The sequence below is a fragment of the Nilaparvata lugens genome, chromosome 9 (assembly GCF_014356525.2).
Source record: "Nilaparvata lugens isolate BPH chromosome 9, ASM1435652v1, whole genome shotgun sequence".
Lineage (NCBI taxonomy): Eukaryota > Metazoa > Arthropoda > Insecta > Hemiptera > Delphacidae > Nilaparvata > Nilaparvata lugens.
The window spans coordinates 12,802,721-12,822,644 of record NC_052512.1 but is presented as its reverse complement, the minus strand read 5'-3'; the positions used below and the strand labels follow the sequence as shown (position 1 = coordinate 12,822,644).

Here is a 19,924-nt window from a genome sequence, read left to right as displayed (position 1 = left end):
GTCATTTCAAACAATAAAAAACCGTTACATAACCCTCTAAAGGTGGGTCACCAACCACTAAAGCTGCCATATCTTAGTTTATATTGGTCCAATCTTAAAAAATCTGGTGCCAATCGATAGGCAATTGAATTTACTGAATTTTTTTTCAACCAACTTGTTTCTAAGTTATTTGAAAACAAAATTTTAAAAGGCCGCCATTTTGTTTTATGAATTTGAAAAATTATCATAATTTTTTCCTAGCTTTGTCTAGTTGTTTGATCGTGCAGAGTTTCAATTTCGTTTGTTTAACCATTATTTGGAAAAAATAATAAGTGAAAACAAAATGGCCGCTGTGTGAGTAACTGAAGACTTCCGGTCAATTTAAATATGATATTTAGATATGTTTTTTACCCATTAACAATGCCCTAGAGTATTGGTAGGGAGTAGGAGTCTGTATAACGGAATATTATATTGTTTATTATACTACTATTGTTACGACGACAATCTAATGGTCGAATGTGGTGCATTTTATTATTTATTTATTATATTTCACAATCACAATATCAAATTCTCCCACCGATCCCACAAACACAATATCAAGTTAATGATTGGGAGAGAATCAAGGATAAACACAAAACTGTTTCTCTCCCTAATTTTGATGAAAATAGTCCAAATTAGATTATGTAAACACTTTTAAAAATATCACATAAATGTACAGTCCAAATATACATTAAGCTTATACTAATAATTTTGTATCTGGGTTAATCAGAAAGATGGAATAAATAATTATTATTACACTTGAAAAGACATTCATAAATTGAAAAACATTAAAAAAACTCGATAAATTTTAAGCCAGAAAAATCACAATAACATCACATTTTGATGTTATTATGAGGAATCTCTCTGCTTAAATAAAAACATTATCAATATCGTATTTCATAAAACTTCAAAGTGGAAAGACATTCACATTCTTTGATGTGGCGACGTCCGTTTCGTGCTACTGGTATTGCACATTTTCAAGCCAAACAGAAACTGAAATAATGTGAGTGTTTTTTCACTTTGAAGTTTTATGAAATACGATAGTAATAATAATAGTGGAAACAAGATGGATAACCAACAACGAAAAACTTAAGGTTGTGAATGAAGTTTTGTGGCAGGGTACATACGAGAACTTGGCGGCATAAATTCAATAATCAAAACACACATCATCCTGGCGGCATATAACATGAACATTAATTTATGTTTAATAAAACAATAAATCTACTGTACAGTAATGGAATCATTTATCTCATTTTTTGTATTATTTTTGAGGGTTATTATCAATAGTTGTTCTTTCACTGAATTAATTTGTATTACCTTACCCATCGGTTTCATTTTTAAAACAATGTGTCTTCACGTTTATCATTTACAAATAGTCTTTGTTTATTTTTAATTTTCCAATTTCTCATAAAATGTTTTATTTTTTCAAGGAAATATTTGTTGAGAACACAGGCGTAGCATGGAATGACGTGAAGGGTGTGGAAACTGCTAAAGCACTGCTGAAAGAGGCGGTTGTATATCCAACAAAATATCCTGAACTTTTTAAGAACATTCTGACTCCATGGAGAGGTTTTCTGCTGTTTGGGCCTCCTGGTACAGGTAGCTTACATCTATTCAAAATGAAGTTCTTCACCATATAAATTCATAACATACAACTTGGATTCCAGACTTCCTGATTAAGTTGAAAACGTAAATCTAGTGATAAATTATCATATTATTATTATTCTTATCGCAATTGTCCAATTACCTCAAGGCAATAATTCTTCATAGAAATATACTCGCCCACATAAAGCAAATAGAACCTCTCTCAACATTTTCGTTTGTGCGTAAACTTCCGCAGTCGACGACGACAAGCATTGTTGACATCATATATTGTCCAAATTTCAAGTGTGATAAGACAGCTGATCAAATAACTTTTCATTATTTGTGTTTTTATTATTCAAGAATAAAAACATTTCCAATAGTCTCAACATTTTCCATTTAAAAGTAGCCTATAGAAAAGTATAAACTCAACCTACCTGATTGAAACATAATATGGAACATAATATTTAAGGTTATTTAGACAAATTGAAAAGCTACCCAATGTGAGATCATCACCCTGTCGTGGTTGACGCCGGCATTTACGCACAAACCAAAACCCAGCTTTACAAACAATATTTAAATATGTGGCTATTTGAAACCGGCAGGGATGCCGCCGATCAGCTCATCTACCTCCTCTTACCGATTTTAATAAGATGTTTATATTTTTCTTATTTTCATCACCTAAGATATTGCTCATAATGCATCATTCTTTAAGTATTACATTTTTATCTTGTGCCTTGTTAAAGCTGTAATATATTGTAATATTTTATATTGTGCTACTCCAATTCAAACATATATTTCCTTCTCTAAATTTAATTAACTTTTTATATTAAGTTCAAGTGTAAATATTTATTATTTTCTTTTTAGCACCAAGTTATGTTCCATGAGAATTCTTTCCCACTCACAGACTTGTCTATGTGGGGAAAATTCACAAGTGTTAAATATTTTTTTATTATGTATGTACTGAATTTGTGAATAAAACTTTATTTGATTTGAATAGATGAGGTAAATCGCCTTACCAGCCAGAAATTTGACCAGCTGGCTCGTCTTGCTATAATGAAGTGAGGTCTGCATTTATCATTTGAGCTTGCTTCCTCCTCTAAATGGACCTACCACAATCAAAAACGTTGAGAGAATGATGAAAACGCCGATTTTAAGAGTTAGGCTTGGGGAATTTTGATGCTCTTCACTAATTTTCTGGACTCTAGTTGAATTTCTGTATCAAAATGACAGCTTCTCCTCCTGGAATCACTGATGGGCATTCACTTGAAATTCAAACTGTTTTGTAGTTATATACGTGTTCAAAAAATCTATTGTGAGGTCCACGTTATAATGGCAGTGGAGAAAGATAGGAGAAAAATGTTTCCGATCCTCTGTCTTGTCAACGCCTTATATAGACGGTAACCGATACAGGTTTATTGATGTAATATTAAGGGTTCATTCTCGTTTAAAATAGCCAATTATATTTTATTAAGCAAGAAATAATATTTTTCGATAATTTCATAAGGGATTTTCATAATTAAGATGAAATATTTTGTTAATTAATTATTAATTCTACATTGTTAAATGATGATCTGGAACAGAGCAAATCGAGAAAGAGAATAGCGCTATCTGCTTTGTTGAATGATAGACTAGGATAGCAATACCATTGCTAATTAAACATTGCCATTTTATAACGTGGGCCTCACTATAGCATTTTTATTATCTTGTTTACAGGCAAAACTTTACTTGCCAAAGCAGTTGCTACAGAGAGTCAATCAACATTTTTCAACATATCTGCCAGCTCTATTGTCAGTAAATGGCGGGGGGAGTCTGAAAAATTAGTTAGGGTGAGTATATAATATATGGTACAGTACCATTTGCGATATTATACTAGCAAGGAGGCGCAGGACACCGTGCTACCCTCTTAATAACAATTACAATTATAAAATGAATATTAGAACCCACATAGACTATTACGTCTTAATGGTCTCTATTATAATATACGATAGTGGTCAATATTAATTTTTGGTTAGGGCTACTCTCAATAAGAAATAAAAAATCCAAGCACCTTTTTGAAAATTTTATTCACTCACTTGAAAATGACTTCAATGCTGAAACATGATGTGAGTAAAAAATTTGAAAAAGGTACTTATTGATATATATTCTTGATATATATATCAATTACTATCTTTTTCTTGGTATATATTAGTCAATATGAATAGTTCTTTCTTATATCAATCATACCACTGAATTCATATCATAGGTATTGTTTATTATCTATGTTAATCGTTTACTGTAATATACTTATATACAGTATAATCATTACAATACGGTATACAGAGTGTATAAAGAAGGCCACTAGACTATAATACTACTATGTTTTCAAAAACATAGAAAATTTGTGAAAATGTATTTTTCCATTAGCAGCAGATGCTCTATTGTATCTTCTCAAAAGCAACCGAAAACATACACAAGGAGCTTTTAGGAGTTACGTCTTTTCAGCACCACACAGCCTATCAGCTGACATTCGTTCAACATGCTCTTTCCATTGTTAATGATACATTGCAACTCTCTCATTCATGAAGAATCTCTGTGTGTAGGGAGCTTCCTCCATCAAGGGTTTCTGAAGCCTGATGTTTTTTCAAAACCGTGATTATTACCCAGCGAGCCATACCTTGCCTGTATGCCGTTTTAATGTCACGGAGGCAAAGCTACGGGATTCGTACTGTACTACTTTATTTCATTGTGTTTGGCAGGCGTTGTTCGAGGTGGCAAGACAACAGGCACCCTCCATCATATTCTTTGACGAGCTAGACTGTGTGGCCAGCAAGAGTGACGCCGTGGAACACGAGGCATCTAGACGACTGAAAAGTGAATTGCTCGTCCAATTGGATGGTTTGGCTGACACTGGCGACCGTGTTTTTCTTCTGGCAACCTCCAATAAGCCATGGTCAGTTCATATATTTGGTCTTTTTCATGCAGAAAATTCAATGACAGCGACTGTTAATCCGTTCTGAGAGCTATATGCCAATAGAAATGAATCTTTAGTCAGGCAAGTTGTGTACTAATAACCTCTATTCGCATTGCTGCACCCTTTTGTACATAGTAGTCTCTGTTGAAAATTTGTTTATATTTCATCATGAGAGGGTTGGATTCTAACCTTATCTTGGACTGTGTCATCACCTATAAATTTGTAAGAAAAATAGCATAAGGTACCTTATTATTTCATTGCTGTTGCTTTCCATGACGAAACACTACCTATATAATATATTTTGTTGTAGCTTAGACACTGTTACATTTGTAAGTATCAGCTTCAAGAGGCTGATGAAGCTCCTCCTCAGGAGTGGAATGCATAGGCCTACCTCAAGAAAAGTAGGTGTTTTTCAAATATTTACAAATGTAACACTATATCTAAACTACAACAAAGTTATTATTTAATCTACCAATGTTATTACATCAGTGTCATTTGTATTGTTAATAAATTATGAATAGTATTACTTGAGGGATGAATTTACTCTTCATATAGTTCGTACTAGAAGACAAATCTTCTGTTTGAGAGTGGGCGTATATTTTCATTTCCAACCAATATAAAAATGAAATGTAGTCAAATATTAAAATCTATTCTTTATTGTCATGAGCATTTATACAAATACATATGGACATCGTCAGGTACATGAGAGCAAATATCACAAAAACAGTCCTATATATTTGGGAAGGAAACAGTTTTGGGGTTCAAGCCACTTGTTCCTTTCCCAATCAATCAGATTTCATCAGCTGTTAAAAGGCCTTAGTACTTCAAAAAGATCTAGCCTATATTCATAAAGCTTCTAAATTTTCAATTACCGACTCATCAACTTATACGACGTATATATTAAGTTATACAGTGGTATTTAAAATTTTGAGCAAATTACATAGATGGGTTGAAAATAAAATAAATAAAAATAGAATAAATAATATATTTATTACCTTTTGATTTACAATAAACATTGGTCATTGTCACAAGTGTACAATCAACAATACAAAAGTCTACACAGCTAAAACACAATTACATCTAAAATTTACTTCTTAAACAAGATTACAAACTATGTTTACACAGCCTAGATCATACACAATAGTAACAGATTTACATAGATTGTGAAATTTTATAAAATTCAGGTACCTTGTAAAGTTCACCTCTTATTAGGCCTTTCCTAACTCTATCTTTATATTGGGTGGCATCTAGGTCTCATACCAATGACGGAAGGGCATTATAAAATCAGAGAGATTGGGCCCTGAAACTTCTCAATGATGCGCTGGAAGAGCACCATTCGACACCTATATTACTTGCCCCTCTTGTATTGTATGTATGCCTATCAGAGTTGAGGCTTAATTTATCCAGGCTCTTTTTGACATGACACAGACATTCCAGGACATACATAGAAGGAAGAGTCAGAATTTTATTCTCAATAAACAATATATAGTCTACAATGACTACGTGGCTCTTCATTGTTTAATATTCTAATGGCTCTCTTCTGTAGCAGGAAAAGTTTACCAGCCAAAGGACTATTTCCCCACAAAATTGTACCATAGGCTAGGTGACTGTGTATAATCACAAAGTAAACTGTTTTCAAGACCTCTATTGTCACACTTCCAGCCAACCTTCTCAACATAAAAAGCCCTCTTAGTAGTCTATTATAAATATTTCCTAAATGGGTATACCATTCAAGATTAGATTGCAAAAAAACTCCGAGGAACTGGGTAGATTCAATGTTTGGGCTGTTGGCTAGACTGAAACTTATAGTAGTGTTTTTTTATCATTATATAATAGCTAACCTATTTGCCTTACTCCAACTGTCAATCAAAAGATTACATTGTTCTAAATTGGACTTTGCATCTGTCTGATTTCCATCGCTAATAATAACTGCCAGGTCATCTGCATATAAAAATATTCTTCTTCCATTGCCTTCCAAGTAAGTAGGTAAGTCATTAATATAAATTAAGAACAGTATTGGTCCCAGTATAGATCCCTGAGGTACCCCTCGTTCTACTGATAAGGAATCAGAACTCAGACCACAATGGTAAACTGACTGGAACCTCCCCTCTAGATATGTTTTGAAAAACTTCAATACTTTATGATCAATATTGTAGGCAGAAAGTTTTGTTAATAGTATTTCATGCGAGACCGTATCAAAAGCACATGAATGATCGTACATTCTGGCAACATTGCTCTTATTGTCCTCAATTCCGTTCATTACAAACTCCACAAACTCAGATATGGCAGATGTTGTGCTCAAATCACCTCTAAACCCAAATTGACTTGAACTAAAAAGTTTATTCTCTTCAAAATACTGTACAAGAGGTTCACTAACTAGGTATTCAAAAGCCTTACCAAAAATTGGAATGATGGTTATGGGTCGAAAGTTTCTGACGTCACTTTTAGAGCCTCTCTTATGTATTGGTAATACTTTACTATATTTTAGGAAATCTGGGTAGATGCAGTTATTTATACATTCATTGAACAGGTAGGTGACAATTTCCGCTATGTAAGGGGCTGCAATCTTTATTATTAATGATTTTAAACCATATACATAATATGATTCCCTATTTTTCAACTTCATCAAGGTATTGTACACTTTGGTAACTGTGAATTCTGGGAACTTGAATTTTTCACTTATACATCTATTATGATTAAAAAGTGGCACATCATTTCTACTATTACACTCAGAGACATTATAATTTATATTGTGTCTATTTACAAAAAAAAATATTGAACATATCTGGAGATATATCTCTTCCTGCCGGCTCTTTCTTATCTTTCCTATTCAAAGAGTTATTTATTATATCCCACATCGCCTTAGCCTTATTATTAGAACTACCTTTTGTTGTTTTCAAGCTTAGTATTATGTATTGCAGCTCTATATTTTTTCTTATAATATTTGTATTCTGCATTCTCTATTCCAGTATCTCTATACTTTCTATACAATGTCAGACACTGAGTTCTAAGCTTCTTTAACTCTGCATTATATACCATCTGTTTATTTGACCATTTAAGCGTCCCTTGCACTTTATTTTTCTACTTGGGAAGGCTACTTCAACCTGTTGCATGAAATGATGGAAAAAATACTCTACATTTTCAGTGATTGTTTTGAAAGTATAAATTGGCAACCAATTGAAGTTATTCAATAAATGACAGAAATGTTGACAGTGGGAACTATTTATTACTCTAAGAAATCTATATGATGCAACAGGGCTTGGTACTTGACCATCTTTGTTAATTTTCAGCACAACTGCATCATGATCATACATGACTGTATGCAGAACCGATGAGATGCGATTCTCCTCTTGAATTGTTGTGAAAATGTTTTCTATGCATGTTCCACTATTATCTCTTCCTGGCCTGGTAATTTCAAAGGTTACAGGGGAGTAAGTTAAAGGCTTCAGTTGGAGCCAGTAAACTCCTTGTAATTCTATTGCCTTCTTTGATATTGATATTGAAGTCTCCTGACACTATCAATGACTTATTTCCCAGTGGCGGCTCGTCCTATGTGTTCAATGGTTCATTGAACCCCCAGAATTGAATCAACTTCCTATACAATGATGAATTTGCAACTCAAATAATTATATTTTTATTTTATTCTCATTAAATTACATCACAACATTTTTCATCTACGTAAACTTAACGTTGATGTTTTGCTGCCGGTGCTTGAGATCCCGGAGTGGCTTGCTTGATACAGCACCGAATGGGGATGACGAGACGCGTGGAGGTGGAAGGCAGTGTTCATTCCCCGATGTGAACCCAAAAACAGGGCTGGGTGAGGTAGTGGAACGGAGGAGGGGAATCAGTTTGCTAGCACGGATTTGGTTCACAATCCAGTCTGAACCAATTTTGCACGAGTTCATCCGAGAGTAGCCGAACCTAGCCGAGGCAAGTGAAGCATTCGGTAAACCTCGGAATGAATCGTGAATATTCGTGATACGGATTCAGTAGCAGTGCCATCTTGAACATAACCAATAAATTCAAATTTGGTGGCAGTAAACAGTAAAAAAGCGGTAAACAAGAAGTAGAAAGCGTGACAGTTTTAAGGTTATACGATATGATTTCGGGTATATATATTATACTGTATACAGTTGTGATAGATTTCACTGCATTTTTCGTTGTATAAATTGTTTTTGCGTGTAGTAATATATGAGAATATAGTAATTTCTAGTGTGTTTCGTGTATTCGTGAGTATTTCTAGTGTGCCCATTTTCTTTTAGTGAGAGTGTGAATATAATTTATTGTGTCACCGTAACAGCATTTTGATGAAGAAATATGAATAAGGTTCAGTATTTGTTAAATACAAACAATATTGATATTGAGGGTAGGTGTAAAATAAAACATAATGGTGACCAACTCCCGAAGTAAAAATCAAACAAGAAAAATATGAACAGGACAAAAAATTTATATTATTGTAGAAAATATGCTCAATCTTTGGGGTGTAATTCCTTAAAATTATTATTGATCACCTTTACACTTGATTATACTCAATACTCTATATCCTCTTGACCTTTCTCTCCAATAGATCATGAGGTTGAACCCCCAAGCTGGAAGATCACGAGCCGCTACTGTTATTTCCTCAATTTAGCAAACATAATACATCATCAAACACAGAGAAGAACAACTAAAGATTAGTGTCAGGTCTGTATATGGACAAACATATTACATTAAGGATAGGAATCTCAATAGCTGATATTTCACAAACATGCTCTACAGATAACTCATTAATTTTATAGTATCAAGACAATTCTTAACTATAATTATTGTTCCTCCTCTAGGCATATTGGCTCTATAATAGTAACTTGCAATCTTATATCCAGGAATACCCATAGACTCAACCTCAGCTCTATTTACTAACCAATGCTCGCTTATACATATTATATCGAATGAACTCTCCTTTATCAAACATGTCAGTTCATCATAACTACTATTAAATCCTTGAGTGTTCCAACCAACAATAGAGATATACCTTTTACATGATTCAGTTTTTTTCTTATGTACCGTATGTTGTTCAAGTTTGCTCGTGAATTGTTATTGGTAGGCCTGGAGATATGAGATAAAATGCTCAAATCTTCACACAATTATATTGACGTTGAATTATCATCTTCTTTATATCTACACCCATTATCTGATATCCAAAATTGATCATATTCAACATCGGATAGCTCTCCTAGTTTTTTAGAATTATCGGCTCCCTACTACAGCTAGCAACTGAATTATATATGATTCAGCTCATTTAAAATACACTTGACAATATATTCTTTACCCCAATAATTCAGGTGCAGACCATGCTGTGTATGAAACTCGATTCCAAGCCCACTCAACTTGAAAACTGTAACATTTTTAAAATGCTTACTTATTTTATCAATCTCTTTATTTGTCCACTTAATAGCTTCATTCACACAAGACCATTTAGGAAGATCATATCTGTAGGGGACATCAAAGACAAAAACTCGTGTATGCCTCATCTCTTGAAGCCTTCGACGCAGTGTTGATATGAATTCCTTGGCTTCATTCCTAGACACATCAATTGTCTCCGCTACGAATACAGGTACATCTCTTGGTCCAAGGTTAAAACAATCAGTTATAGATTCTTTGGTTACATCCTGAAATTTAGCGCCAGGCTTTAGAATACTTCTAATGTCTGAATTATTACTTTTATTAATTAGTTTATTAACAACATTTCTGCCCTGACTATCCATGTACAGCCTGATTTTTGTTTTGGGTGCTGATATTTTTGTTGCTGGTGTTGTGGAAGAAAGAGGTTGTTTATTTGGTTGACTAGGCTTTGAATTTATCTGACTCCTCCTCTTCTTAGTAGGCTCACTACTCAAAGTCTGTGAAAAATTGTTTCTAGTTTCTAGGCGGGTTTTGTTTGTTACCGTACACTAATTTTGGAAGGCACTGAGGCATTTACTGATATTATTGGGAGTGCCATATTATAGCTATTTTGAGGTTTCAAGTAATTACATATTATCTTCAAGACATGCCATCTATACATATTAGTGTCAAAATTATCAAACTTAATAATCTTATCAAGGCAGCTATTCTTATCTTCAGATCTAGATTTTACATAACTTTCGAGGTGGAAGAGAACAAAAATTCCACAATCATATGAATTTGTCTGCTGCAAGCAAGTCACATGAGTCACCTTTTTTGTATCAAAAAATGGGATTCAGTCTTTCCACTAGTGCATTCAGTGTTCGCTTATTAAAATTCGATAGTGAGTCAAAATTATAGAAGGATTTGTCAACATAATCATAAATAACCAGGCTCCAATGTGTGCCGTTCCACCTAAAATTTGAATCAACAGAACAATGTAAAATCTGACAAAGCATTTATTGGAACGGTTCCACTTTGTTACTTGTTCTGTTACTACGTAGATGTCATGTCGTCATTTTGTCCATCTGCGCTGTCTGGTGACGTCACAGTCAAGGTTCCACGTCACTGCCACAATCAAGTTTGTTTTCTATTATTCGTCGTTTCAATTTTAATATTTGTATTATTCAATTTTTTGGAATTTATTTTGTCCTTCAAGGCATCTTACTTTCTAGATATTTGCCACTTTTCAACAAACATTTGTAAACGTTTTACGTATGTGGCTGACATTTCCGCCTTCCTTTTTGTTGCTAGCGCCTTTAGCTAGCCTTTTGTCTTTCAATGGATTCTAGTCGGTGAGTGCACATCTCCCTCCCGGTCTAAACTTTTCATCCAAATTCATCTAGTTTACGGAACGTTTTTGAAAGTGAATTATCCCTTCAAATTAATTCGTTTACTCTATTCTTCAATTGTGATTCAATTATTCATCAATTTCTTCACATATTTACGCTGATAAACTTTGTCAAGTTCACAACCTCGTGTTGGCGTCTATCGCCATTCTCTAACAACTGGCTTCACCACTTGAAACTCAAACCTTCAATTTCATCATCTCTACCGTTTGGAATTCAATCTAAAAATTCCACAACTCGAAATTCGGATTATTTGTTTGGAATTCTACATGCTCCTGCTCATATTTCCACTGGGGGAATTGCCTACTGTGTTGGACGCTTCCATTCTTGTCATCGCATGGCCAGATCACATCGTCGCTTGCTGATGTCCTGTTCTTTTGGGTACCGTGGATTCCTTGCCTGTCTGCCTGGCTGCATCTCTTCTTCAAAATTTTATTCAGGTTACGTAAATCGTTCTAATCAACTTTCATTTACGCATGTATTACATAACTGTTAATGAAAATGCTACAGTGTGTTGATACTGGACCACGTTGTTCTCTATTTCTAATTCAAACATTCTTATGTGCATTCATATGATTTTCGTAGCTATCATTCAACCTTTTCGGCAATTAAAAACATTCAATTGTCCATACCTTTGACAATCGAGCCTATGTACATGAATTCAATATGTTACAGTGTATGTCTCATTGAGAGCACTGTCCTACATAATGTCAAGGTTATAATATGTACTTCATTCAATTTTGTTGATAGCTACCCTTGGCTTTACAAGCGTATTAATGTCGACCAAGGCATTCAATTTTGATAGCTACCCTTGGCTTCATAAGCGTATTAATGTCGACCAAGATATTCAATTTTGTTGATAGCTACCCTTGGCTTTACAAGCGTATTAATGTTGACCAAGACATTCAATTTTGTTGATAGCTACCCTTGGCTTGCAAGCATATTCCCATATCTGAGTTGTTCAATTGATGTCTAACTTGACATTCAATTCACTGAAGGCCCATGTCGCCTGTATTCAACATTGACAATTTTTACATTGTATTTGATAGCTACCCTTGGCTTGCAAGCGTATTCCCATATCTGAGTTGTTCTATTGATGTCTATCTTGACATTCAATTCTCTGAAGGCCCATGTCGCCTGTATTCAACATTGAAAATTTTTACATTGTATTTGTCAGCTACCCTTAGCTCATAAATGTTATTTTAAGGCCACTGACACCTATTAATTGTTCTATTGATGTCTATCTTGATATTCAATTCACTAAAAGCCCATGTCGCCTGTATTCAACATTGACAATTTTTACATTGTATTTGACAGCTACCTTTAGTTCATAAGTGATATTTTAAGGCCACCGACGCCTATTTCAATGTGTATGACAAATTCATTTCTGAACTTATTTGTGTTAATGTCGACCAAGGTATTTTAATTTCTGAATTTACTTACTTGTGTTAATGTCGACCAAGGCATTTTCATTTCTGAATTTACTTACTTGTGTTAATGTCGACCAAGGCATTTTCATTTCTGAACTTACTTACTTGTGTTAATGTCGACCAAGGCATTTTCACTTCTGAATTTACTTACTTGTGTTAATGTCAACCAAGGCATTTTCATTTCTGAACTTACTTACTTGTGTTAATGTCGACCGAGACATCCAATCATTCTAAGATTATTTGTGTTAGTGTTAATCAACATTTAACCATTTCTATATATAGAGCATTATCTACATCTCATTGTCATTTGTTACTATTCCTTTTTAAGAATCATCAAGATTGAATTTTTCAGCAGTAACTTTATCATTGCATCACCTAAATTGTCGATTTTCAATTCAGGTATCATTAATAATACTTTTTCAATTATTGTCAGGCTTCAATGATCATTAGTGTCATTGACCTAATTTCATTTAAATTTTGTATTTTTTCTAACGGTTTTATTACATGTTGTAATTAAATTTCTAAAGATTTTATTCGATTTAATCTTACACTTGTTTTTGTATGTGGCCATCTGCCTATTATTTTATTATTATTATTAAATCTCATCTTGTTGACTCATTTTGTCTTTTATTGGCGTACTTACCACACTTCAAGCTATTAGTATTTTTATGCACAGAATTCAGAAATTTTTTTTGTAGATATTAATACCAACTATCATTCAAAGTCCACTGCCCTGACTTTGGATTCTGTCAACAATAATAATTGTCATTAAGTATGAAAGCAACATTCTTGTTGACATACAGACCTGAATTGAAAAAAGAGTGAGCATAGTCACCATCGTTAATTAAGAGTGTAACCACAACCGGGTCCACAACAACTAGGTCATATAGCTAGAGAACAATGATTCAGTATAAACACTTATATCGGTCATCACTTAGCCATTCCTTACTGATAAATGAAGACAACCGTTTTGTCATTGTGCCATCTTGGGCTTTGGCGGTGTGGGTATCAGCATCAGTTTGAGTCTCTGTATCCTTGGCACTTACAGCATCAATATACGCTGCAAGCGTTGGAGATCCAGCTCAATGGACCGATTCAGGGCGGCATTCCCGCTGCTCCTCCATCTCCCGAACGAAAGAATATCAAACTATTACACCTAGAATATCATGAGTGATAAATGTAGCTCATTCATTACAGTATCCTTTCTCAGTAACTATTCTCAGTAACTTTCTCAGTTCACTACAGCAACTGACCTTTCTCTTATGAATAAATTTCTCAATGACAGGAACCTTCTTCTAAATGGGGGGAAGTCAGTCGTAATTTCATTTTCGACGAATCAGAGAAAAAATGAAATTTGCCCAAATGTCCTTATTAATAATGAAATGTTGGAATTAGTAAACGGTACACGATTCCTGGGTTTAGAAATCGACAGTAATTTATCCTGGAATAGTCATGTTTGGCAGGTAGTCAAAAAAATCTCCCCTGGGCTGTATGCTTTAAGACAAATGTCAAATAAATGCAGTCTTCCAACCATGAAAACGCTTTATCATTCATTGGTACACTCCTATCTGGCCTATGGTTTATGCATCTACGGAGCCACGACCAAAAGCAATCTTGATAGAATTCTCATTCAACAGAAAAAAGCACTCAGAATAATGATGAATCTAAAAAGAATGGACTCTGTAAAACTGGTTTTTTCGCAGCTTGGCATTCTTACAGTTTACGGACAATATTTATTTGATGTAATCATGTATATGTTAGGAATTACCCTGTAGAAGAGCTACGGAATGAGACTCATGGGTACAATACTAGATTTGGGAGGATAACGGAAAGACATAGGTTAGAATTTTTTAAGAAAAAGACGCACTACATGGGAAGGAAATACTTCACAATGCTGCCTTTAGAATTACAGGCAATAGAGAACATTAAAAAATTAAGTATAAAACTCAAGGAGTTTTTAATATCATTGTGTCTGTACTCCCTGCAGGAGTTTGCAGATAGCACTTTGCGTTTGTAATTGTTGAATATCGATTTTTGTTTATTTATATAGGAGGTTTTAAGACTTACCCTTCTACTACATTTTATGTTCATGTTGTTTGTGTATTGACGCTGTTCCTAATGTACCTGTACATGTTTATGAATAAAGATTTTTTCAATTCAATTCAATTCAATATCCACACATTTTTCTACCATGAAAAATCTGATATGGCGCACTCCCACAACTTTCCTTGCCATTATGAGAATTGATTACCTGACACTAGTGTTCCCGCGCATCTCAAGTCTACTATTCAAAGATTTGAGCCAGCTGCAGACAGGGCAATAACGCTGGAGACACACGAGGTCTGCTATCTCTTCATAGTGAATCATTTAATAGAACCAACAGTTGCCAACAGTTAGCAATTGGATAATCAAATTTTCTCGAATTTCGAGCTTATTTTCAATTTTAGGTGAAAATGTTACTGAACAAGTTATTCCGTTAATTGGGGGACGAGATATCGTGTACACAGACGCACATACACTCATACACACACACACACACCACACACAACACACACACACACACACAACACACCACACACACACCACACCACACACACACACACACACACACCACACACACACACACCACACACACACACACCACACACACCCACACACACACACACACACACACACCACACACCACACACACACACACACACAACACACACACACACAACACACACACAACACACACACACACATACAGACCAATACCCAAAAACCACTTTTTTGGACTCAGGGGACCTTGAAACGTACAGAAATTTAGAAATTGGGGTACCTTAATTTTTTTCGGAAAGCAATACTTTCCTTACCTATGGTAATAGGGCAAGGAAAGTAAAAATATAGTATAGAAAGTAGTAAATAAGTGCTACGAATTTCTATTTGTTTATTGGATAGAGCAAACAGTACAATAGTCAGAAAAGAAAAAACATGCTTCTCTTTATTGATTCTTACAATAATAAGTAGCCTACATCATCAAAAATTATAGGGAGAGAAAAAATAAAGTAAAACAATTCTCCCTTTCAAATTAAGTTTTATTATATACGGCTCTACTTTTGATGGCTCTAATTTGTTGTATATTTTTTTCTTTTTCAAAGGGACTTGGACCCAGCCATGCTAAGACGCCTGGAAAAAAGAATTCTGGTTGATCTTCCAAATGTGGAAGCGAGAGAGTTGATGATTCGTCATCATTTGCCACCAAAAATCATTGAAGAATCCAATACAGAATTAAGATGCGAGTTGGATTATAATTATTTGGCAGAGGTTTGGTCTTCCATGATATATCAAATCATATATTTTTAGTACATAACAGAAAACACTTTACAATTTTATAATACTAATTAGAACAGGAAACACACGACACATATACATTAAAAACACTTGGAAACTTACATTTTTTTGGAAATTTTGGTGGCTTTGCCAACCTTCTTCAACAAATTAGAGTTGTAGTGAGTGGTCTCATAGTTGAGGAAGGTTGGCTAAGCCACCGAAAATTTCGAAAATAATGTAAGCTTCCAAGCTATTTTAATCTATCTGTTTCGCGTGTTTCCTGTTTAAATTCATATATTTTGTTTTACTAAATTTGAGTTAAATCATTATAGACCGAACGAAGTGAGGTCTATAGGTGCGTACAGATATACGCGCCGCGAACATGAGGAATTCACATTTAATCAGCTGATTATAACTATATTTTCACAGAAACGGTAAGATAACTTACAGATATAAAAAGTTTGGCATCAACTGATTAAAAGTGAATTGCTCATGATCGCGGCGCGTAAATCAGTACGCACCTTAAGATTCAAGTCGACGGTTTGGCATTTCTCTTAATGTTTAAATGTTTATATGTTGTGCATTTACGGCGAAACGCAGTAATAGATTTTCATGAAATTTGACAGGTATGTTCCTTTTTTAATTGCGGGTCGACGCATATACAAGGTTATTGGAAATTTTGCATTTCAAGGATAATGTGAAAGGAAAAAGGAGCCTCCTTCATACGCCAATATTAAAGTAAAAATCAGACTATAGAATAATTATTATTCATCATAAATCAGCTGACAAGTGATTACACAGATGTGTGGAGAAGCTAGTCTATTACTGTATTTCCATAAGGTCTATAGTTTCAATCAGGTACATGTGGATGAGAATACTGCGTGAGGTCTACTGTTCACAGAACTACTAGTAATAGTTGAAAATTTTTGACGGGCCCATATAATTTTTATATCATACCTCATGAATATAAATTTATAGGACTATTTTGAAAAGTAGCTTATGTACCGTCCAGCCCATTACAAAATGTACGGTATTGTAATTTTCTTCTTTCATTCTGAATTTTATAATCTGTACAGTATACTGATAACTAATTATTATTATGGTTATTTATAAACTGCTGTGTACTTTTACATAACACAGGCGAGCCTATATTAATGGTAGCTCATATATATATGCATAATTCGTGATATAATAATCCTAACAGGATGGGTGCGGAGATTGCATAAAAATATTCCTTTTTAATTCATTGGAGAGTGATGATTGAATTGTAGAGTAATAATAATAATTTTTTATTATTTTTTTTTTCAATTAAAACTCTCACATTACTTGAATGATAAGTTTCACAAATTGAATTAATCATTATACAGGGTGATTCATAATTATGGTAAAATAATCTAATACGTGATAGTAGAGGTAAAATAAGAAAAAAATTTCCTATGAACATATATCCATAAACGCTTCATTAACGAGCTATACAGGATGAAAGATTTCGCCCGGAATTCAGTTCCTCTGGTGAAATACACCGATGCTGAATTTTTTGGGGACTAGTTTTTGAAAAACTTATGGTGGATTCATATGGAAAAATGTCTGAAAAATTGAATAAAACTATTCCGGTAGCTGTAGTGTGAGTAGATTTCGAGAAAAAAGTTGAAATATGCAAAACATCTAAGTAGAAAAACACAGACTTCTAAGTTTGATGCCCAATAACTTTCTTTAATGACCAGTAAACGAATAATTTTTTTGCAATAAAAATTGTAGAGAATTTAATTCTGAAAAGAATCATGTAAGCTGTGTGAACTAAATTTGAATAAAAGTTGAATAAAATGTATTCTTATGTAGTTCATTACACCACAAAAATTTGCTGTCTTATGAGAGAACTAATAACTCTTATAGGTTGTAGCTGATTGCAAATAAAACATGCATTCAAGTAACAGCTGTTCCGAAACAGCTGATTCATTTTGTTCTAAATAAGAAACTATTTGAAAGAAACTATCAGCTGAAAATTATTTTCAGAAATATTTTAGCTCACTGTTGAACAAAACAACAAACTGTAAGATAGGCTTACTGTAGCCGCGCTGTGTATTTTGTTTAATCTATTAACCAGTTATTTGTAACCATTTCACTTTGCTTTTGTGTTAAGTGTTAGATTTTTGAAAAATGGCAGGTAATTTCAGACATTATTCATACTCCGAATCAGCTGACATGCATTTAATGTATGGGATGGGACACTGTAATACTGTAGTGCTGAAGCAAAACGTTTGTATCAAGAGAACTTTCCTAACCGAGTATGTCCAAGTTCAAGATTTTTGGCCACTATTCATCAACGTCTGTCAGAAACAGGCTATTTGATGTCCAGAGAGCACATTCATGCAGGCAGACCACGATCTACTATGACTGTTGAGTTGAAAGTTCTTCATGAAATTTATGAACATCCAGAGAAGAGCAGGAGAGAATTGTCAGTGCAGTTTTATGTCAATCAATCTATTATTTGGAGGATACTAAAAGAGCAACAATAACATCCATACCACCTCCAGAAAGTTCATACTCTATTGCCACAAGACTGTATTCCCCGTGCTGGCATTTGCCGATGGTTTTTAGAAAAAACTTGTTAACCCACACTTTTTAACAACCGTTCTATTTACTGACGAGGCACACTTTACAAGAACAGCTATCGTTAACGTCCACAACCAACATATTTGGGCAGCTGAGAATCCTCATGCCATCAATCCTAATCATCCACAACATCAGTTTTCAGAAAACATTTGGGCAGGAATCATAGAGATCATCTACTTCTGTTCGAGCTTCCTCGCAGGTTTAATGGCATAATCTACTTAAACGTTATGAGAGAGGAGCTATTTATCTTACTTGAAGATGTACCTCTTCAGTTGCACCAAAACATTTGGTTTATGCAAGATGGAGCTCCAGCACACTTCAGTGTTGCTGTTCGTGAACACCTGAATCACAGCTTTCCAAATCAATGGATAGGCCGAGGTGGGCCAGTACCATGGCCAGCTAGGTCACCACACTTAAATCCTTTGAATTTTTATCTTGGGAACACTTGAAAACCTTAGTTTACAATACTCCGATTGATATCATTGAATAAATCCGATTAAGGATTTTGAATGGAATAGAAATGATAAAGCAGACTCCTGAAATATTTGAACGGGTCCGACAATCCATGAGAAGACGTCTGAACATATGCATTAAGAACAACGGAGGTCACTTTGGACATCATCTTTAATCTTTTGGTATAAGTTTAATGTCATTTAGATATGTTACTTTCATATAAAAATAAAACTCTCAATAAAAAACCGAATATTTTATTTGCAATCAGCTACAACCTATGAGCACAGAGGAAAGAAACACTACTTTATGCTTATATGCTTATTCCGTGCTATGAGTTATTAGTTCTCTCCTCATGAAACAGCAAATTTTTGTGGTGTAATGTACTACATAAGAATACATTTTATTGAACTTTTATTCAAATTGAGTTTACACAGCTTACATGATTCTTTTCAGAATTGAATTCTCTCCAATTTGTCTTGAGAAAAATTATTTGTTTACTGGTCATTAAAGAAAGTTATTGGGCATCAAACTTAGAAGTCTGTGTTTTTCTACTTAGATGTTTTGCATATTTCAACTTTTTTCTCGAAAACTACTCACACTACAGCTTCCGGACAAGTTTTATTCAATTTTTCAGACATTTTTCCATATGAATCCACCATAAGTTTTTCAAAAACTAGTCCCCAAAAAATTCAGCATCGGTGTATTTCACCAGAGGAACTGAATTCCGGGCGAAATCTTTCATCCTGTATAGCTCGCTAATGAAGCGTTTATGGATATATGTTTATAGGAAC

The 19,924-nt window shown here is 34.2% G+C and overlaps 1 protein-coding gene across 3 annotated transcripts in view; it reads left to right on the top strand.

Moving 5' to 3' along the window:
• Nucleotides 1-19,924, top strand: part of LOC111064368 (katanin p60 ATPase-containing subunit A-like 2) — a 51,445-nt gene that overhangs the window by 11,611 nt on the left and 19,910 nt on the right. For all 3 annotated transcript variants that reach the window (XM_039435500.1, XM_039435499.1, XM_039435498.1), the window contains exons 5-8: nucleotides 1,449-1,617; nucleotides 3,316-3,428; nucleotides 4,338-4,531; nucleotides 15,896-16,061. In XM_039435500.1, the coding sequence (XP_039291434.1) occupies nucleotides 1,449-1,617; nucleotides 3,316-3,428; nucleotides 4,338-4,531; nucleotides 15,896-16,061 (642 nt within the window). The remainder of the gene's footprint in view (nucleotides 1-1,448; nucleotides 1,618-3,315; nucleotides 3,429-4,337; nucleotides 4,532-15,895; nucleotides 16,062-19,924) is intronic.